At 33.9% G+C, this 23,837-nt stretch overlaps 1 protein-coding gene across 2 annotated transcripts in view; it reads left to right on the top strand.

Moving 5' to 3' along the window:
- LOC126969583 (sun domain-containing protein 1-like) overlaps window positions 1–20,066 on the top strand; it is a 28,370-nt gene extending 8,304 nt beyond the window's left edge. For both annotated transcript variants that reach the window (XM_050815120.1, XM_050815119.1), the window contains exons 3-8: window positions 617–697; window positions 3,773–3,863; window positions 5,109–5,149; window positions 15,962–16,142; window positions 17,650–17,767; window positions 19,815–20,066. In XM_050815120.1, the coding sequence (XP_050671077.1) occupies window positions 617–697; window positions 3,773–3,863; window positions 5,109–5,149; window positions 15,962–16,142; window positions 17,650–17,767; window positions 19,815–20,006 (704 nt within the window). In that variant the 3' untranslated portion in view covers window positions 20,007–20,066. The remainder of the gene's footprint in view (window positions 1–616; window positions 698–3,772; window positions 3,864–5,108; window positions 5,150–15,961; window positions 16,143–17,649; window positions 17,768–19,814) is intronic.
- The last annotated feature ends 3,771 nt before the right edge of the window (window positions 20,067–23,837 follow it).

Here is a 23,837-nt window from a genome sequence, read left to right as displayed (position 1 = left end):
GATACTTAAAATAATTGCTAAAACAGTTTGCTTGGAAAAGGTTACTTATAAGTAAAATAAGTGAGCGCCCCCAGGTTTTGTTTTACTTATTTACGACTCAAACTTTACGGTTTCTTGAACCATACTTCTCAGGCCTGAAGAAATATTTTCGAATGGGTGATAGCTGATGTTAACGTTTAATAAGATGTAAAAGTTTCATCAGAGGATATTCTTGTGGGTACTAACGCAACATTAAAAAAACCTAACAAAAAAACAACTTCAAAACCACTATTCCAAAACAATAGATATAATATGCACTAAAAAGTATAAAAATAATTGCGTATTTATATACAATCTAATTAATTTAGCTAATTCTAGTTACGATTATTGTCATTTTTGGAATAGGTATCCTCCCGCCGCGGTAACGCTCTCGCCTTTCGCCTCCTCACGTCGCGCGTGCGACTCAAGCACATCTTACCTATAGCTATGGATGTTGATACAATCCTATCTTAGCTAACACCGACCAGATAACCTCCTCCATTTTTAAGTAGGTTAAAAATAAACCCAATCCACTTCAGAAAATTTCATTAAAATACCCAATTATCAATTAAATTACAGTACAAATTATTATTTTCAGTTTTATTCTTAAGCTTAAACAAAGCGATGAAAGACGATCTACTGCAAACACTCTACGAAAAAGCGAATCTAATCTCGTGGGGTAAGTTGCACTTTTCTTATAAAGCACATCTCGTTCCGTTAAAATACCTCTGGTTAAAAATTCCTTGAATATTCCGCGTTGCTCAGAAGATCTAACGATAAGAAGCCAATTATTTCTGTCTGAAGAGATAAATCAAATGGTTTTTATCTGCGCTTTTAATAGCACTTATAAAATTACTAAAATCATTTGTTATTTCGTCCTGCTGATATATTTTAATTTTAGATTACACTGGATTATTATGTAGAATTGTACCGAGTCGATTCAATATATTATATAAAATACCAACATGAAAGTGATTTTTAGAAATCCTGTTGAAAAAATCAGTATTTCTTGATAAAAAAACAATTTTTGTTTATTTCTCACATACAATAAGATTTTTTAATAATAGTAATTTTAAATATTTCTATTGCTTTGGTCGCAATAATGCATTGTTAATGACAATAAAACAATACCAATATTAAAGTGATTTTTGTAAAGACAACTGAAGAAATCTGTTTTCTCTTTGTATCAATATTTTTCTTTTACACAAATAAAATTTGAAAACAAATTTTATGAACGATGCGGGACTAGAACCCACGACCTCTGGCTTTCCGTGCCAGTGCTCTGCCAACTGAGCTAACTTATTAGGAAATTTACTTGAGATGTCGCTCTGGCAAATCTAAACAATTGTTATGTTTTTCTTTTAAAGTGATAACCCTCACTTGTGGGATTAATTACACAAATAAAATTTATGAACGATGCGGGACTCGAACCAGCGACTTTTTATGGAAGCGGAGGGCAAACGAGTGTACGAGTAATATGATGTAAAGTGATCACTACCGCCAAAATTATCTCGCAGTACCAGAGGAAACACAGGAGCGTTTCCAGCCTTGTGTAAAGATATATGATTTATTTCCCACCAATCGAAACGATAGATTACGCTTTTAACAAAAACTTTTAGCTAAAAATTTCAATTAATTTTACCAAATGTATTCAGTGATTCAAATTTTTGGCTGGTTGTAATAGTATTTTAATAATACTCCGTTCATTCTTATATCGTTGTATTTTGTATCGCGTCCAAAATAACTAGGGTTTCTGATATATCTATCTTACTCTCAAGAGTTATGAATGAATGAAAATGAATGAAATTAAATGAATGAAATTAAATGAATGAAATTAAATGAATGAAATTAAATGAATGAAATGAAATGAAATGAAATGAAATGAAATGAAATGAAATGAAATGAAATGAAATGAAATGAAATGAAATGAAATGAAATGAAATGAAATGAAATGAAATGAAATGAAATGAAATGAAATGAAATGAAATGAAATGAAATGAAATGAAATGAAATGAAATGAAATGAAATGAAATGAAATGAAATGAAATGAAATGAAATGAAATGAAATGAAATGAAATGAAATGAAATGAAATGAAATGAAATGAAATGAAATGAAATGAAATGAAATGAAATGAAATGAAATGAAATGAAATGAAATGAAATGAAATGAAATGAAATGAAATGAAATGAAATGAAATGAAATGAAATGAAATGAAATGAAATGAAATGAAATGAAATGAAATGAAATGAAATGAAATGAAATGAAATGAAATGAAATGAAATGAAATGAAATGAAATGAAATGAAATGAAATGAAATGAAATGAAATGAAATGAAATGAAATGAAATGAAATGAAATGAAATGAAATGAAATGAAATGAAATGAAATGAAATGAAATGAAATGAAATGAAATGAAATGAAATGAAATGAAATGAAATGAAATGAAATGAAATGAAATGAAATGAAATGAAATGAAATGAAATGAAATGAAATGAAATGAAATGAAATGAAATGAAATGAAATGAAATGAAATGAAATGAAATGAAATGAAATGAAATGAAATGAAATGAAATGAAATGAAATGAAATGAAATGAAATGAAATGAAATGAAATGAAATGAATGATGAATGAATGAAATGAAATGAAATGAATGATGAATGAATGAAATGAAATGAAATGAAATGATGAATGAATGAAATGAAATGAAATGAATGATGAATGAATGAAATGAAATGAAATGAATGATGAATGATGAATGATGAATGAATGAATGGAATGAAATGAATGATGAATGAATGAAATGAAATGAGAATATCTTAAGCTAGTCAGTGTATACGCCATCGTTTAAGCCAGGCCTATTGTTAATATTTGTAAGCTTATTGTTATTAAAATAACTGAAATTCGACCTTACGACTTATATTAATAGATAAACGTTTCCTTGCCAGCAGTAATTTGAAACAGTCTTAGAATTACCGATGATGAGAATATGGATATTATGGGTACCACAACGGTGCCTATTTCTGCCGTGAAGCAGTAATGTATAAACATTACTGTGTTTCGGTCTGAAGGGCGCCAAAGCTAGTGAAATTACTGGGAAAATGAGACTTAACATCTTATGTCTCAAGGTGACGAGCGCAATTGTAGTGCCGCTCAGAATTTTAGGCTTTTTAAGAATCCTGAGCGGCACTGCATTGTAACTGGCAGGGCGTGTATCAATTACCATCATCTGAACGTCCTGCTAGTCTCGTCCCGTATTTTCATAAATAAAAACAGTGTCTCAATGACGGTATGTTTAAAATCAAAGCGTTTCAATACCGTTTTGCAGATTGTCGGATTAGTTTAGAAATTGCCCTGACTTCTTTTGCATGAAGGCCCTAAAGTAGCTTTGTTTAATTATATATAATGTAATAGTACTTATATAATACTAATATACAAAAAACATACATCAGCTAAGTTTCCACTGATAGAAAATACATAAACACTGGGTAGGAATAGCAAAGACATACCAGATACAATTAAACATAGATACCCGTATGAAAACGGATCGTAAAAAATAGCTTTACTATTATTGTCTAGGACTACTTTGGAGAAGAAAGTCTGGCATTAATCTCCGTGGCAATCAATGAAAGACACCTCGATTTTCAAATTCCACACTAATAATTTTCCACAATCGAGTGATCCTCACAGAAATCGTGCGACGTAATGCATTTCATTCGTGCGAAGCTGCTAACAAATTTTATACTATTGTTTTCAGTTGACAGTGGAAATTTCCGGTTAGAACAGGAATGTTGTAACAGAATGCAGCATTTGTCTCTAGCATTAGCGAGAGAGAAATACTTTGTAAGGTAATTGTAGTTTGCTTATACAAGACCTCTGAATTTAGAATGTATTTTACTTTTTACATGTTAATGGATATAATGTTAAAGATGTTTGGTAGAAAAGATGGGTGAATGTTTTCGTAAATTTACTGCATGTAGTATTAATTCCATGATCAGATCGGATGGACTCAAAGGAATTATAAGTATCATGATTAAGACAGATAAGAATACATATAGTGGAAACAGGCAAATTCAGATATTTTATATAACTGCGGATACTGAATTATTCGATGGTTACAATAATTACCGGCGTAAAGAAATCTCGACCTTGTTATACCTAGCTGTTTGTTTACAAAACACTATTTTATTTTTTATTGTTACTATCTACTACATGGAGTGTTTGAGAACATTCGAGAATATGATGGGTCGTTAAGTAACAGAGTGATAAAGTAAAAATTTTATTTTTTTAAGTAAAGAGAGGAGACCAATGGAAGGCTCCTTTCCACAGGATGGCGGCTAGATTTTGGATACCACAACGGCGCCTATTTCTGCCGTGAAGCAGTAATGTGTAATCATTACTGTGTTTTGGTCTGAAGCTAGCTAGGGAAATTACTGAGAATTAATGAGACTTAACATCTTATGTCTTAAGGTGACGAGCACAATTATAGTGCCGCTTAGAATCAGGGTTTTTCAAGAATCCTGAGCGGCACTGTATTGTAATGGGCAAGGCATATCAGTTACCATCAGCTGAACGTCGTGCTCGTCTCGTCACTTATTTTCATAAAAAAAAGAACAAACGAGCGTACGGGTCACCTGGTGTTAAATGGGCACTACCACACGTTCTCTTACAACACCAGGGGAAGCAAAGGAACCTTGCCCACCTTTAGGGTAGATGTACGCGCATTTTTTGAAAGTGCCCATGTTGTTAAAAAAAAAATAAGTATCGTCCCGGAAACACCGCACAAGGAAACTCATTCCGATTTATCATTGTAGCAGAGTCCTAAAATTTTAAATTAAAAAAATGTATCCTTTATTCTTTAGCCAAAGGATTGAAACATTAAACAATTAACGTAACTAATTCATAACCATCACAAGACCCCATTTAATGAAGCATCAAACAAAATGCATAATTAAGTTTTCTATTTCTAAACCCTATGAATTCACGATGAATTATTCTGAATTCGCGTAACATATGATTATTACCACAATTATAACACGTTACAAACGCAAAACACGCAATGCGGCTATTATAATATTTATTAACATTCACAGAAACACGATTCATACGAGAAGGACACAGTGCTACAGAACAGGTACATTTGAAATTGTAAATTATTTTAATTAATTAATGTAATTAGCGTATATAATTTATTTACCATTGAGTATTTAACCAATAAGATAAGACATTTGCGGAGTCCTCTTAAAAGTTAAAGCTTATACCTAACTTAAAAGTTTTTTTTATTTATATCAAAAATCTAAATATGAGCGTAAATTAACAAATGTACGTACATTTAATTTTGGATATGTACATGCAAGTTTTTAATTTTTTTAGGTTTTACAATTTTAAAATTTACGTTTCAAACGATAGATTGCAATTTTTATATGAAAAATAAAAATAATCATTGATAATAAAGAATAAAAAAACAAATCATCTAAAAGTGTTTCCTTCACAATAAAATATTTCTTGTAGATTGTAAAATTCACACGTAACTGTTCATGTTTTCATTTCCGTCGGCACTGACGAAGGTTTTCTGTATTTTTATTGTTAGCATGAAAAGGTATAAATATAAGATACATAATACCTTTAAGGGTAAATGTATACACTTTTATAATAGAGTCCCAACCACTGCTCAGGCATTATCTATAAATAAATTCAAATGTTTTATTAAAAAAATACCTTTGTCGTAAATCCTACTAATCCACAGCTGAATATCTAAGTAATCGGACAGCCTGGGACTAGATAACGATTATTTTATAGCAACAGCAATGACAGTACAATACTGTATAATTCATTATAAAACAGAGCAAAAAAAAGAATGCTGGGAGAGTTTCATGCGCCGCTTCTTCTCTCTTTCGGCAATATCTCTCAATCGGCTTTAGAAATGACATCAAAAACAATTCTAAAGGAATAAATTTTGAGAAAATAAATACCTTTTATTCCTTTTTAAGTGCTTCGCTGATAGTTCTATTCAAAAAATTACAAGCTGTTATAAACAGGAGGTCTATTACCAAAAACGAAAGCCGAAATTTCGGTCCAAAACGTAAAAATGACGAATTTCGAATTAAATCTTATACGATCATAATAATGTCAAACAACGAAAAAGTAAATGTCAAGCGAATATGAGAATAAGGTAAATGAAAGACAAAATGTCTAATCCCTATCTTCGTATCGATCTTCGGATCCGAAACACTTTCGTAATAGGTAAATGTGCGATCCGTCAACCGAAACTTCGTATTTCGATTAATGTAATAGGGCTCCTGAGGTGAATAAGTACTATTTAAGATAGTGGCATGCCAAAAGACTTAGATTCGGTTTGCGTCTCCATTTGGTTGAATACTCAAAGACACTGAGTTGAGTTTAATAAGAGCTTTATTTTATGACTGTTTGGAGACGTGTTCTCATATATTATGTAACAACCTTATATAAAATTAATAATTGCTTATAACTTTAAAGGTAACAAACATGAGAATCCCTAGCAGTTACAACATCAAACGGTTGTAATATAGCCTTGAGCTGTGGGGGACTAAGTACTCTTGTAGGGTTTGATCCCCTGCCATTAGAAAGGGTGATGTGAGTCTGTTTGTACAGCTTCCTAGCAGAGTGTTCCGAAGAGCTATTTAAGCCTATAAGACCTTTCACATGTTGTGAAGAAACTCTATAAATTCAAAACTATTTTCTTAATTCAAAGATCGCGGAATAGTTAGAAAAAAGAATATAAATAAAATTAAAGTTTCTATTGGTTATTTCAAAATCACAGTTTATTAATTTAATATACAAAATTCCCGTGTCCCGGTGTTTGTTACCAAACTCCTCCGAAACGGCTAAACCGATGTGTATGATATTTTGTGTACATATGGGGTAGGTATGAAAATCGCCCAACATCTATTTTTCATACCCCAAAATGATAAAGGGATCACAATTTTTTTTTATGCTAAATCATAATTTAGCATTAAAAATATATCCAACTTCAAATTTTCACCCGTCTACGACCAACACCTATTTTTGTATCGCGATTTTTATATTATTCTGTTCCATCCACATTTTCGCAATAAGGTTGCAATATGACAATCTATCTATCTATATATATAAAAATGAATTGCTGTTCGTTAGTCTCGCTAAAACTCGAGAACGGCTAGACCGATTTGGCTAAATTTGGTCTTGAATTATTATTTGTGGAAGTCCAGAGAAGGTTTAAAAGGTGAGTGAATAAATATGATAATGCTCGGATTAAATAAAAACAACAATTTTGTTTTCCCTTTGATATGTCCCCCGTCGTTCAGAAATCAAATTGAAAGAATAGTTTAAAATGAATAACTAATTAGAATTTATATCTTTGTGACTTTCTCAGGAGATAAAAAATAAACTTAATTTTATATACAGAACAACGTCTATCGGGTCAGCTAGTCGAATATAATAATAATTGTAGTATGATTAATTTTATGTACGATATATTTGGTAGGTCTGAGAATCGGTCGTCATCTATTTTTCACACCCCAAAAATTTTAATTATTGAATTTTTTTATGGCAATACAATGTTTGCTGAGTCAGCTAGCATAATTATGAATATCGACTGTTAATAAGACACTTAAATACCTGATTACTATTTCTATGATTTTCGTCTCCTTGTCTATCTATTTGTACAGACTATCTAAAACTACTTGGCTTATAAATCTTGACTTGCTTATATTACTTAAATCAAATCAAAATTAATTTATTTCAAAGGTAAATCATTTTACAGTTGAAATATGTATTTTTTTTCATACATCTCATTCAGAAGGTACAAAAAACTCTAAGGTTGGTTTTTTCAAAACAGAGTAGTATTACAACTTCTTATCTTCTTCTCAAAAGTTTAAGTTTTATGGATTACATATAACTTTCAAGTTTTAGTATAATTTTAGCTTATAACATGTGACATAAAAAAGTTTTTGATCCCCTCTGTCCCTTATCACACATTGTCACATTTTGTTAGCCCAATTCCCCCCTAACGTTTTATGTATAGCCCTTTATGTAACGATATATTTATTTACTTTATTAGGACCGATAAACAGTAACACAATAATAATATTTAACTATAACTAATACATATAAACCTTAATTAATTGTGAAACCAACTACATTAGCCACAGATAAATTATATGAGAGAGAGATAAACACGTACGTCTATATAAACAAAAAATAAAATTTATGTGCTTAGTAACAATTAAAATAGAAAAGACAAAAAAAAAGGTCATGATAATAAATATTATTGTTTATAACATAGGTATCGGTTAGTAGCTTTCATTTACTATTATATCTATTTAAATTAAATTATACTCTAACATAAAGTTGAATAACTAATTTAAACTTTTCAATCTTACTAAGTAGTTATCTTTTAATCATACTACCTAATTTAATTTAATTTGTACGATACAAATTCCACCGATGTTTTTTTAATTATAAAAACTTTAGTATGTTATGTGCCTGTAATAAGACCTGTTACTATTATATTATATAAATGATTGATAGTTTTTGACTTTCAATAAGTGATCTAAAAAAAAGTATCTGAATTTGAATAACTACAGTTGATAGACTACTAATTAGTATCAATAGAGCATATCCATGTCAAACAACTACCTCCATATCCATGTATAATGTAGTATTAGCTCGGAACAACTGACCTATTTCGAAAATATGTTACAAGAGGCCATTGCTAACAAAAGCGATTCATAATTAAATACTTTCTGTGCTTCAACTCGAGGCTTTGCGATAGCTAAGTACTGTAAGCATAAAAAATAAATAACTGGAAATATTTCATGAAAAACCGCAATCTATATATAACCGTACTCATATATGTATTAAAAAGTAAAAATAGTATATACACCTTCTGGGAAAATGGATTCATGTTGATGTGACAACTAAGCCGGAAGTGTTAAGTTATTTATTTCATTTAGTACATATATTGTAAGCTTTATGCATTATTATAAGTTTTAAGGGATACTAACAGGTGCAGTTAATTGTATTTCGATGATAAGAATAAAACTTATAATATTTTGTTTTATTCATTTATTATAAATTGGACATAATAACTTGGTAAGTAGACAAGGTCAGTTAATGAAATTAATTTATAGAATACTTGAGGTTGATCTGTGAATTAAAGAAAGCTGTAGTTAAAATGTTCCGCTGTTAAAGTATTAATTGATGTTAACAGCAAAGAGTATGTAAATACTACGTAATGAGAGGCGGGACTGTCTAAGTAAAAATTGAGATTTAGTTTAGTATGAAACGTGCAGTGATTTGACGTAAGTTTGAAATAGTAGCAATTACTGTATGGCAATTGGCCACGAAGTATAATCCGGCTAAGTTTGAAAGCGAACAGTTGCCTTTAGCGTAGTGTATTTCGGCTATCTCCGTTTTTTTACAAGATTATAGCCGTCATCTGTCAATCTACCTATGACTGCACGTTTCATACAATCGAGTGGATCGCTTTTTTTCCTTTTATTTTTGTTAAAATGCGAAATTCCACCCACATCATGTTGACTTCTTTCATTCTACATCCGCGCATTTTACGAGAAACTGTATGCATCGCACAGCCACTTTCTGCAATCAATTTTTAAGACCGATACGACTTAAGGACTTGTAGTTTAGAGCATACTCCTAGTTTAAAGGTCGGCAAAGCTCTTGACCCCTAACTACCGTCCCCCACCACCCAACCCCGAACCTAATAGAAATAAAATCTGATAATAAATAAATTAAATATAATTAATGTGGTAATTTAACCTAATGTATAAAATCAGATTAGATAGACAATAAAAAACTGCTACAAAATTTGTTCAAACTTAGAGTTTAAACAATAAATGTTTTATAGAAAAGTAAAAAAAAAAACAAACCCTTAACAAGCTTGTAGGCGATTTTTTGTACCTAGGCTGCGAGGTTTCGATATAAATGACGTATTAAGGCAATTTTTAAATACACTTATGATATCATAATTCATCTTTGCAATTTCGTTTCATTTGACGACCCCATTAGTCCAGTGGTTAGTGACCCTGCCTACTGAGCTAGAGGTTCCGTGTTCGAATCCCGGTAGGTACAATCATTTATATGATGAATATGAATGTTTGTTTCCGAGTCATGGATGTTTATATGTATTTATGTATATTTCAGTAAGTATATTGTATTAAATATATCGTTGTCTTGTACCCATAGTATACAGGCTATGCCTAGTTTGGGGCAAGATAATTTGTGTAACAGTGTGTCAATATTATATTATTATTATTCTCAAAAACGTTCGAGAAACATCAACATAGTTACACAATTATAATTTGTAACTCGGCTCAAGGGTCGCTCACTACTGAGCTGACCTGGGCCTGAATGTTTGATATCTTGAAGCTCAACCAAGCATACCTCTGGCTCGCTTCCAACACTGCGACCACTGTTTGTTACTATACCTCCTTTGAGATTTGACAAGTTTTAATGAATGCTGTTATAATTACTATAATCGTATCTAATATTGACGATACATAATGTAAAATATCCGGACGACCGAGTATAGCTCGGATTTTTTTAAGAATGTACAAAACTTGAACAAAAACAAAACTAATAAGACATCTGGATTCGAAACGAATGCTGCTTTCCGGATCACCCAATGTCCCATCTGAGCTATTATAGTCTTGTATATAGTGGCGAAATTTACCTTTGTATTCTAATGTTATTGCAGCTGTTTCTCATTAAAATACGGATAAAAATATATTGTTTTCAATTGAAAGCTAGATTGTTTATCGCCCCCGAAATCCCGAAATTTTATGAAAATCGTTGAAGACGTTTCCAAGATTCAGATTATATATATGTCGTCAATTGAATTGCAATAATAGTTCATGGTAGGCCTGCAGGGCATACAAACTGTACCGGCACGAGTGAGTATCACTCGCCTAACCGAACTTATCCGATCGGATCCTGGTTGGGCGGGATTTTGAAAACAGATAAAACAAGGATTTAGAATACATTCATGTGTTAGGTTAAAGGCTTAGCTGTATGCTGGCCAATGTAGGCGACGTTTTCAATATTCTTAGTAAAAAAGTGTAAATTCTAAGTGTTCGTGACTCACTGAACTGCCTAATTTATTATCTAGAGTTCTGTTAAACTTTATACCATTGACAAATTAAACGAACATGAACATAATAACAGTACATACAAAGTAAACTTAGCATAACTTAAGTGGGACTAGTCCTCGATATTCTCGGAATCTCTCACGAAGACTGAAGACTAGTTTGCAAAGCGATGCTAGAGCAAAGATCTCATTCCCATAATAACAATTGAAGTCAAACAACGACTCTCCCTCTCAGCTGTTTCTACTCTCAATGTGAGTTTAACTTAAACACAACATAATATACGTGAACATTCTTGTTATGTTAACATTGTAATATTTTACTTAAATTTCTAAACTGCCTATATACTTGTTGTTCTTCTGGTATTCCATGTTGATAACTAGGTGCTACGTTTTTCTATTTAGCGACAAGAGAAGAGATTAAATCTTTGACTTACAATATACTAGCGTATAGAGTTATAAACAAACAAAGCATGCAAGAAGAACAGCAAGATATAAAAGAAAAGCATATTATGGGAGTCATAAATACCAGTGGGAGGCTCCTTTGCACAGGATGCCGGCTAGATAATGGGTACCACAACGGCGCCTATTCCTGCCGTGAAGCAGTCATGTGTAAACATTACTGTGTTTCGGTCTGTAGCTAGTGAAATTACTGTGCAAATGAGATATAACATCTTATGTCTCAAGGTAATGAGCGCAGTTGTAGTGCCGCTCAGAATTTTTGAGGTTTTTCAAGAATCCTGAGCGGCACTGCATTGTAATGGGTACGGCGTATCAATTACCATCAGCTGAACGTCCTGCTCGTCTCGTCTTTTATTTTTATATAAAAAAAATACATAACAAATTAGTTGGTAAGGTACTGCATCCAATATATGAATCTTGTTCAAAGTTAAAAGCGTTTTAAATATCAAATATTTCATAAAAATGACTAAAGAATAAACTGTTTAAATATAAATTATCCTACATTGGATGTATCAACATTCTATATTAAATAATTAATTACCAGTGGGAGACCAAACTCTGGCACGAGACTGCGACTGAGTCTCGTGCCAGAGTTTGGCGAGTCAACATGTCCTGAGGATGCATCGTGTAGCAAAAAGAAGTGCGAAACACGTGTGGAATTATTTTAAGACAAATATTGGCGGAATTAACACTAAGGAAAACTCAAAACAGTGGGAGGTTCAGGTAGCTATTGCTGGTTTAGATGTTAGCTATTTCTGGTTGACATTGTTAGCTATTGCTAGTTGAGATTTTAAGCTATTGCTGGTTGAGATTGTTAGTTATTGCTGGTTGACATTGTTAGCTATTGCTGGATGATATTGTTAGCTATTGCTGGTTAAGATGTTAGCTATTGCTAGATGACATTGTTAGTTATTGCTGGATGACATTGTTAGCAATTGCTGGTTGAGACTTTTAGCTATTGCTGGTTGAGATTGTTAGCTATTGCTGGTTGAGATTTTTAGCTATTGCTGGTTCTCACATTGTTAGCTTTTACTGGTTGAGACTTTTAGCTATTGCTGGTTGAGATTGTTAGCTATTGCTGGTTGAGATTTTTAGCTATTGCTGGTTCACATTGTTAGCTTTTACTGGTTGAGGTTTTAACTATTTCTGGTTAACATTGTTAGCTATTGCTGGCTGAGATTGTTAGCTATTGCTGGTTGAGATTGTTAGCTATTTCTGGTTGACATTGTTAGCTATTTCTGGTTGACATTGTTAGCTATTGCTGGATGATATTGTTAGTTATTGCTGGTTAAGATGTTAGCTATTGCTGGATGACATTGTTAGCAATTGCTGGTTGAGACTTTTAGCTATTGCTGGTTGAGATTGTTAGCTATTGCTGGTTGAGATTTTTAGCTATTGCTGGTTCACATTGTTAGCTTTTACTGGTTGAGATGTTAGCTATTTCTGGTTAACATTGTTAGCTATTGCTGGCTGAGATTGTTAGCTATTGCTGGTTGAGATTGTTAGCTATTTCTGTTTGACATTGTTAGCTATTGCTGGATGATATTGTTAGCTATTGCTGGTTAAGATGGTAGCTATTGCTGGATGACATTGTTAGTTATTGCTGGATGACATTGTTAGCAATTGCTGGTTGAGACTTTTAGCTATTGCTGGTTGAGATTGTTAGCTATTGCTGGTTGAGATTTTTAGCTATTGCTGGTTCACATTGTTAGCTTTTACTGGTTGAGGTTTTAACTATTTCTGGTTAACATTGTTAGCTATTGCTGGCTGAGATTGTTAGCTATTGCTGGTTGAGATTGTTAGCTATTTCTGGTTGACATTGTTAGCTATTGCTGATTGAGATTGTTAGTTATTGCTGGTTGACATTGTTAGCTATTGCTGGATGATATTGTTAGCTATTGCTGGTTAAGATGTTAGCTATTGCTGGATGACATTGTTAGCAATTGCTGGTTGAGACTTTTAGCTATTGCTGGTTGAGATTGTTAGCTATTGCTGTTCACATTGTTAGCTTTTACTGGTTTAGATGTTAGCTATTTCTGGTTAACATTGTTAGCTATTGCTGGCTGAGATTGTTAGCTATTGCTGGATGAAATTGTTAGCTATTGCTGGTAGAGATTGTTAGCTATTGCTTGTTTCCACAGGATACTGGCTAGGTGTTTCGATTTGAAGGCGTCGTACATAGTCAAATTAATGGGCTAATGAGTCAGAGTGACGAAAGCAATGACGATTCCACTCAGAGTTTTGGGTTCTAACAATCCTGAGCGGCACTTTATTGCGATAAACTCATGTTGCTCGTTTCATCTCTTATTCTCATAAAAATCATAATAATAGTTGTCGACGCCAGATTTCATATCGTGGACTGTATTCAAATTAATTATATTATTATATCGAGCCATACACCTAAACCAATCAAATAACTCAAACATTACTTCGTAACCTACTCTGTCAATCATACTTCATATTTCATCTAACTGTCAAATAAAACCTTCATTCATTAATTCTATTCTACTTCAACTACTTGCACACGACACCTGAACTACATAATTAAAGGACTCAAACCACACAAAGGCACTTTTGAAGTATTGGTATTTGAAGTTTCACCTCTAAATAATCGTCCATATTATAAATATCCTAAAAAATATAAAAAACAAAAAAAAACAGTTTTTATGTACATTATGTACATGATGGCATACTTAACTCTATTTTGAGCAAAGTTTGAGGTTTGAGTATTTTCTGTTGATCTACGTCTAATTGTAATCCTGTTAAGACAGACAATATACAGATTGAGAACATATCCAAGCTTCCTTTTTTTCATCGCCAACAATAGTTAAGCGCAATTCGCAAAAATACCTTTCTTATATAGTCACTTTGGAAATCATCAGTCGGTCATAGTATTGCCGAACTGATTTGTATCAGTGAACGAGTTTGTGGTGCCTGGTAATGGCGAAATGTAGTTAACAATTTATTATATTGGTTTGATGCAATTACTAATTATGACAGGCATGATTAGGTACTAATCACGACTATCATTCTCATAAAGGACCTTTACACAAAACAATAATTCGAGTTCTGAAGGTCTCTAAAGCATCTAATATACGATGATTTATATTTGTACAGTACTAGCTGACCCGGCAGACGTTGTGTTGCCATACATATATACACTAGCTGACCCGGCAAACGTTGTTTTGCCATATAAAGTATAATTCACGCGATAGTTTTATAAATAATAAAATATTGCCTATATTATAGCCTGTACATCATTTTGTTCTATTGTCAATAGTTTTTGCAGCGCACGCAAAAATAGGTTTTCGATTTTACACCTTGTGTTACAAAATGGCAATTTTATTACGGATCCCTAATCTTGAAAAAAAAATACAGCCTATAGCCTTCCTCGATAAATGGACTACCCAACACTGAAAGAATCATTAAAATCGGACCAGTAGTACCAGAGATTAGCGCGTTCAAACAAACAAACAAATAAACAAACAAACACTGCAGCTTTATAATATTAGTATAGATTTTTAGTGTTCGACTGTTTTTCTCTCGCCGGTGTATAACAACCCGATTATTATATAGCTCAGTTATTCGGAACGGAGACAAATCCAACATAAAAAAAAATTTAAACAAAAAAAAAACCGACTTAAAAAAATGTTCTAAAACCATATCATATGCACTAAAAAGTCAAAAAATAATTCTTTTACAACTTTATAATCATTATAATGTACTGACAATTATTTTTATTTGTGGAAACGGTGATTTAAATCAGACCATATCTTTTTAATTTTTTTTTACCTATGTGTTATTCTTGTGTGTAAGCTACATTAGGTTATTCGGTAGTTTTTGCGTGAAAGTCAAAGTCAAATAATCTTTATTCAGTTAGACTTATAATAATTCACAAATATTTTAATGACGATTCAAAAGCGCCTTAAGCCTAATTGAATAAAGTTTTTCACTTTGACTTATAAAGCTACTAGACTAAACACAAAACCCTGTTACGCCTCCATTCCTTAAAAGTCCTTATAATTAATATAATATCTCTCAGATATTACATTTGTGCATGGCTCTCACATCATCCTCATAATCAGCCGGAAGACGTCCACTGCTGGACAAAGGCCTCCCCCAAAGATTTCCACGACGATCGGCTGCCATCATCGAACGTATTCCAGCGATCTTGACCAGATCGTCGGTCCATCTTGTGGGGGCCTACCAACACTGCGTCTTCCGACTCTCACAAATCATTATTTTGTTCCCCACTATCAAATGATGTCCTCTATATTTGCCCGTCGTTGCCTGACCTGAAAAAACATCACTGAATCATAATTGACTTGCCATATTTTAAATAATAGCTACAATATCACACAGAAACAAACAGGAACAAGAGCAGTTACATCGAGGGTTGTATCGCGGTAAAGGGTAGCGATACAACAGAGTGGGGCGGCCATGTTGGTCTCTGGGGCATACTCCCTTTGTGGTTTGCCGCGCCGCCGCCTCACACAATACTGGCTTTGAGAAATCCTACGCCATCTGATTGTTGGCCTTTCAGGTAACTTTTGAAACACTGTTAGCCAACAGAACTGGAAAATATATCGTTTATACAGCATAACATAAGCTGAGGCCTTTTTCATATTTAAGAATTTTAAAACAACCAGTGGGAGCCTCCTTTGCACAGGATGCCGGCCAGATTATGGGTACCACAACGGCGCCTATTTCTGCCGTGAAGCAGTAATGTGTAAACATTTTTGTGTATCGGTCTAAAGGGCGCCAAGCTAGTGCAATTACTGAGCAAATGAGACTTAGCATCTTATGCCTCAAGGTGACGAGCGCAATTGTAGTGCCGCTCAGAATTTTTGGGGTTTTTTCAATAATCCTGAGTGGCAAGTCAATGTAGGGGGCAGGGCGTATCAATTTCCATCAGCTGAACATCCTGCTCGTCTCGTCTTACTTAGCGGTGTTTACACTCAATAAAATCACAACAATTGGATAAATGATTATACGTTTAACAGCAACAATGTTTAACAGTAAAAATAACGAAATAAAAATATATATTTCTAAATTGTACGTAATACTTTGACTTCTTTTGCCTTATTCTTGGCTGCTTCTCTAAATTTAAATCCATAGCGCGAGTATAAATCGAGTAGAAAATGAGATTACAATATAAACTCGACCCCATTATGAGCGCAAAAGAGGCGTGAAATTGACGTCGCTCAAATTAACATTTCCCGTTCCTTGTCTACTGAACGAGTAAATTAATCGTGTTTACAATTATGTCGAAAAATATATAATATACCTCCAGTTTATTGTAATTTACCCGCTTGGCCCCAATTCCTAGCGGCACATAAAGTATAATCTACACTTCTACTCTATTATTATAAAGTTTTGTATTAATGTAATTAAAAGCGAATGGGAGGTTCCTTTGCACAGGAAGCCGGCTAGATTATAAGTACCACAACGACATTACTGTGTTTCGGTATGAAGGGTGCCGTAGCTAGTGAAATTACTGGGCAAATAAGACTTAACATCTTATGTCTCAAGGTGACGGGCGAAATTGTCGTGCCGCTCAGGATTTTTCTGAGCATCCTGAGCGGCACTGCTCAGCTGAACTGCTGAGCTTACCATCAGCTGAACGTCCATCTCGTCCCTTATTTTAATAAAAAAAATACTTATCTTTCATCATTATAAAGTGGAACTTTTATTACATTGTCTCAAACTTTTTCGTCTGTGTGTTGCATGTCGCGTGACGGTCGGGCGGCGCCTATTGTTCGCAGCAGCTGACCGTGTAGTGTATAGACTATTACTCATTTAGTTGGAGACATAGTCTACATTTATCATTTCCCAATGTCATTCCAATTTTCCAAGTATAAAATTAAGATTGATAAAGCGATTTGTATACCCTTAATGGAATATTATTCCAAAAATTTTTAGTTGTTTCGTGGTTTCATAACACCACACAATCCTTTTTATTATCTATCAAATACCGAGCAGGCTGCTAGGGTTAAGATATACATATTATTCTGCTAGCGTTTTTAACAAAGAGCGTACGTTTTGGACAGAGGGTCAACTGGAGAAGTTATCATACACTTTCCGCGGAAGGCAACAATAACAAGCATAAGTCTGGAACATATCCGACCCGACACCACCCGCAGTGCACCCAATCATTTTATCGTATATGTAAGTTTCAACCTTTTTATAAATAAACTTACAACAACACATGAGTGAAAACGACGTCTTGGTCGCTTGTCTGAAATTATATTTTTTATTTTATTTCTTTGGGATAACAAACAGTTCACAATACAATTTTACAATTTAAATAAAACACTTTTAAAGGATTAAAACGCGTGTGATGAAGTGCAGTGCAGTGCTTCATCTGCAGTCCCCCTGAAAACGAGATCTGGAAAGGTCTTGAAACATCGGGTTAACTAAAATAAAAATGTAACTTTTACGCAAAAATCTAATGTAAAAACAGTTACAATTACACGCGTTGTAATCCTTTAAAAGTGTTTTATTTAAATGTATAACACTCGCGTTAATCAAAGAAAAAATATTTTACAATTTCAAAGTACAGTACATGTTAAATTAATTTCTAGTGAGAACCCACACCGTTATCCACAGGTTGATTTTATAGTTACTAGTATCTGATACATAATGAATGAAAAAAGTTTAACAATAATTAAAGTAATATGTACGAGTACATACAAAAATAGGAAAGAAATACAAAACTAGACGTCTTAAAACTAAATTATTTACAAAATTACATTACATTTAGACAAAAGAGTTAATGAGATTTAATATAAAAAAAAATATATTATTCCTGTGCACTTACGGCCGTTCCCAATATTCCGTCTATCTCTTACTCGAGATAAATATCGTAACTATCGTTGACTTTTCTGTCCCAATAAACTTATCGACGGTAACTCACCTTATCCGTACACGCTGTCTGTCAATGGGACGACGTACAGCTTACCAGCGATAGAAGCTTGTATGGAAATTGCAATTCACGCGTCCCAATATAAGGCGATAAGAATGATTTATCAGGTATATTGGGACAGCTTCAGAGTATTGACAGCTAATTACTGACAGTAGAAGGTAGTAATTTATCTCTATCTATAGATAGTATATTAGGAACGGCCGTAAAAATGTCATTCACTTGCCTACCTATACTTACCTATATTTCATACATATAATACTATAAATTGTGAGTCTTGGATTCGTTTGGAGTCATTTTTAAGTAGCTTTGGGTAGGCCTACGAAAGGTGCCGCGCTTCTTGCAATATACATGCCAAAAAACGGTATGGGAAAAAAGGAAATGACTCCGATAAAATGCTTTTCGAGATACTATTAGTTCATAGTTCAAAGTTCAGTAGTTCATTCGTTCGATGATTCCCATCTCTATGAATTATCTCTTTGTACGAGCTGGTTCTATGTACGCCATTTTTGTTTACAACTTAAGAGAAGTAAGGAAAAATAGATTTTTAAAAGATCTATCCACGCACCCCAATAGTAAATTTTGGCCAAGGTATTAACCTACTTATCCAACGCGGAAGTCTTGGTGCTTGTTTTTACTTGATATAATAATATTAAGAATTGTAAATATAGTTATTAGTTATGTATGTTTAATACTCTGTGGTTCATTGTTCGTACAAGATAAATTTTACTTTCATAATGTATCTGTTACATCGAAAACAATCAAGCATTATTCCGAGTGGTAGGAATGTTAAAAACAAACTCCTACGTTCACAAAGGCAAAGGCGTAGAGTATGGGTCACACATATCGGCGTAAATAAGATCTGTATTACCAAATCCGTTATAAAGTTTATTTTGTCTCTTTTATGCAATATCGTGAAGAGAGTGACAAAAAACACGGAACTTAGTTTGTGAATCTATACAATATAATTCCCGTGCGTTGATTTAGGGATACGCCGCCATTGAAATGACGTTTTAGTGACGTGTAGCCTATGCAAACACAAATCCGCCAATCAAAAGTAGCATACTGACGATTGCTTGCTGACGCCAGACAAAATTCTTTTATATATACATATACACCTATATGACGAAATATGTCTTAAGTAACAATGAAAACTCATCTGCTGCTCACTATTAATGACGTAATAGGACCTACCATCAATATCCGTCGTAACTTTAAACTACAGATTCATGCAAAACAGCATAAGACAACACGGATATTTAATATTACGTAAGCTTATATCTTATTCTTCAGGGCATCCTAGACAACGGAACACGGATAAATGCAGCTGAAGGAGTATACCAGTACAATAAGCCGGCAAAACAATACTTCTCATTAGACAATAACAATTCTCCCTTGCAAAGCATTGTTTTCAGAGTTTTGTCCAACCACGGAAATCCGAAATACACTTGCTTATACAGAGTCCACGTGTATGGAGTAACATGAGAGTTATGAATATGTTATTTAAATATTGTAATGAAGTAGGAATAATAATTATTAAAAACAATACCTACCTATAGTGTTTCATTTAGAACTTTATCTATAACACTATATTCAAAACTGATTAATTATAAATACACAGATAAATAATCTGCGAGGCATTTGCCGTTCTTTATAATATATCACCTATTTTGAGTCAATTAGTTTTGCTCATCGCGATGGCAAAGGTCCTGATGGCATGACCATATTACCTTGGGCAAGGGGAAAACACATTGGCTTCATCTCATGACCCAGACTATTTCAGGTGGTGCTTCGAGTGCCGAAAGCAGCAAACATGTCCTAGGTTATAAGTAAGTCCTACATCTTTCTGTAATAAAGTGTCGAGACACTAGGCCCGTGAGGCCCAGAGGTGCGGACTTAATAAACTATCTACGCGTCTCAAACCCAACACAAGCACTGGCAGCCATATTGGCCTATAGTATCAGCCTAGCTGCTATCCATAGAATGCTACCAGTATTATTTGTGCGTGCGCGTGTGTGATAGTTTTTACTACATGGAATCGAATTAAGTATTGTTATATTATGTTATAAATTTATTATTGGTGGTTTTGATAAGGTTTCCAACTTGCTGCTAAAAACCAAGTTAGTACAGTTGAATGAGTGGACATTTTTATTATTATTTATAGTTAATTAATTAAATTATTAATTATAATGAGTATTTTTAAATTTTTTTGTTATTAAAACGTTTTTTTTTTGGTTTCTTTAATGATGAAGTATAAGAATAATTTGACTTGTGTGAAACATAGGTATTTGTGTACCTTATAAAAGAAAATGTGCATTTTACGAAGTCTTTGTTCTTCTTTAGGGATTATAAATTACTCGCTCAATAATACTTTCGCATGATACGACACCTTCGAAAATTTATTTATAATGACAAGTTCATTATAATGTTTAAGAAATTCACATTCTAATTAATAGCTTTTAAAATAAATTTACAGAAAACATAAGACTATACAACTTAATTTGTCTAGTTTCTAAATGAATACAGGTTCTTTACCAACTACGTGTTTTCTTTGAAAACAACAATGAAAACTTTCGTCCATTTTCTCATCTCAAAATGAGCTCCCAAAATCATCTGTTGGTACAAGTAAACTTTGGTTATACACAAAGTGCTAAAGAATATATTATTTACTCTAGCGAATAAAGTGCGGAGACGGACGGAGAGCAATGCGATGTCCGCCGGGTTTTTTGGTGAGGTGGTATTTCGGAATTGGACCAACTAAAACCACGCGGTGTAACATACTGCGCCTTAGAAGGAGTCCGGGAACGGCGATATTAACACATCCGGTACTCCTCCTGGCATCTGCAGCGGGCACAACCTTCCTTCAATCCTATCAATTATGCGGCGCCCTGGTACATGGGGATGTCGCCCCTTCGCGCGCGGGTGAGAGTGACATACGCCTTTTGTCACGTTATTGCGCTTCTTCACAATCGGCGATTAAAGGCGATACCACGCGAGCACAATCGTGTGGAGGCCTTATTTGCTTCAAGTCGCCCATCATCGTCTTTAATGGTCGCGGCGATCGGTGACTTGTCGGTTTTTCGGGCACGCAACAAAGGGAATTCGCGTGTAATGTTGATTGTTGTTGGTGGTGTTCTGCACAAATCTGCGCGGCGACGATGCGTCCTCGGTCGAATCACCTGGCCTAGGGCTGAGTCTCAACAGATCCCAGCATGCAGCTGCTCTACCGAGCAGAACAGCCCGCCGGGAACGTAAGTCGTCTACAGACTATTCCAAGCCCCGACAGCCCGAAATATGAAATCCCAAACATAAGTATTGTATACTGAAATTAAATGAATGGAAGCAGCAGCTATTAACTCCACGTCATTAACTTGCCCATGACAGAGGATCATACAAGTAACGATCATCGCCGATAGTGGAGAGGAGGCATTGCAACCGTATGGTTGGCGAGCTTAGGTACTTCTTAGCTTACGGAAAAGGAAAAGTAGGTCCATTTAAATTTAATGTTGAAATCAGATTTAATAATAACTAGGTTTATTATATGGTATATAGGTAATGGTGTTGCAAGATAACTTGGGCGGCTGGGATCACTTTAACACCAGGCTTACGCTCGTTTATCCCCCTTTTCTATAAAAAATATACAAAAAACAACACATACATATACTAACAAACAGTAATATTTTAAGTTATACTTTAGTTTGTTAAGACTTGTACCTACTCTATTGAAACAAAACTAGACTACTGGAGCCGTGTGTTGGTGATCTGGAGATACCTGTGTAGGTATCTACCGTAAAATCATTTTAAGTCTTCAAGCATCACCTACAATAACAAAGAAGAATCTATGTGTCTGACATAATTCTGGATTATTTACTTTACAAGAAGACTTAATAAACGATACATTATATATGCAGGTATTTAAAAAAAAAATCGAATTTCCACCATGAGTGGCGTGATTAAGCCTCTCATATTTGAAATAAAAAATATAGGCCTGTATAATATGTACCTATAAGGAATCATCATCATCAGGTTGTACACCCTGGCTGCTAAGCAAGGAGTCCCGGGTTCGAATCCCGTGAGCAACTTTATATGTTTATTTAGGTACCTAGGTATATCGTAAGTAGGTACAGGCCTACTCAATTAATAAAAGACAATGACATCCTTTATTTTCTTCGATTATATTTCTTTAGTCATTTTATGTACAAAAATTATAAATATACCTACGGGCGCGCGGAATCCTCGAGGTATCTATCTTTATTAAGGATTCGATTGTGTATCGCGCGATTGTATTTTCTTGCGCCGTTTCTTCCCTCTCAGAGTGCAATTTGTTTCCGAAGAGGTGGTAGTGTTTCAACTGACATCAAAAATAATTATAAAGGAATCTATTCTGAGAAAGAAATGCTTTTTTATCGCTGACCGTGAGACGTGCCGCTTGTATCTTATGATAAAAGCATGGCACGTTATTTTCCTATGATTATTCATAGCAAAATATTGATCGGTGATCTCGCAATTATAGAGAAGCATATAAAATTTCGAATAAACTAAAATATATACGAAACATTACAAATAGGTGTAAGTAACTGGGCAACTTATCTACGTGCGAGTCGTAAGGTAGGTAGGTATACGGCTTACGCTGTCTTGTTTCTAGATCGTTTAGCCAAAAGTTAACGGTAACTAAGTAGGTACTATAGATAATACACATATAAGTAAATAGGAAGGTACCGTGAAAATGGCGCCTGCACTTTTACAAGTGGATCACAGTGTGGCGTCAACGAACTTATCAATGTATTGTGGATTCCACTGTAATACCGAATTACTAAAAATTAATATTATAAGCGAGCAGCTCATAGTAGAACTATGAGCTGCTGAGTTATACTTTACGCTGTAGTTATAGTATTTAGAAATAATATTTATTTTCTTGCAAAAGTTAATTAAGTGACCACTGATAAAATTTATTAAGAAACAAGAAATATTTCCGAGAGGCTCCTTTGCACATGATGGCGGAAAGATTATGGGAACCACAACAGCACCTATTTCTGCCGTGAAGCAGTAATGTGTAAACATTACTGTGTTTCAGTCTGAAGGGCCCAGTAGCTAGTGAAATTACTGGGCAAATGAGACTTAACATCGTACATCTCAAGGCGACGAGCGCAATTGTAGTGCCGCACATAAATTTTGGGTTTTTCAAGATCCTGAGCGGCACTGCATTGTAATGGGCAGGGTGTATCAATTACCATCAGCTGAGCGTCCTGCTCATCTCGATATCATAACAAAATTTATAATGCTTAGTAGCAAAATATATCATTTATTATTGTTTTA

This window comes from Leptidea sinapis, chromosome 18 (genome assembly GCF_905404315.1).
Source record: "Leptidea sinapis chromosome 18, ilLepSina1.1, whole genome shotgun sequence".
NCBI lineage: Eukaryota > Metazoa > Arthropoda > Insecta > Lepidoptera > Pieridae > Leptidea > Leptidea sinapis.
Note: the sequence above shows the minus strand (reverse complement) of the source record. Positions and strands in the feature narration are given on the sequence as shown.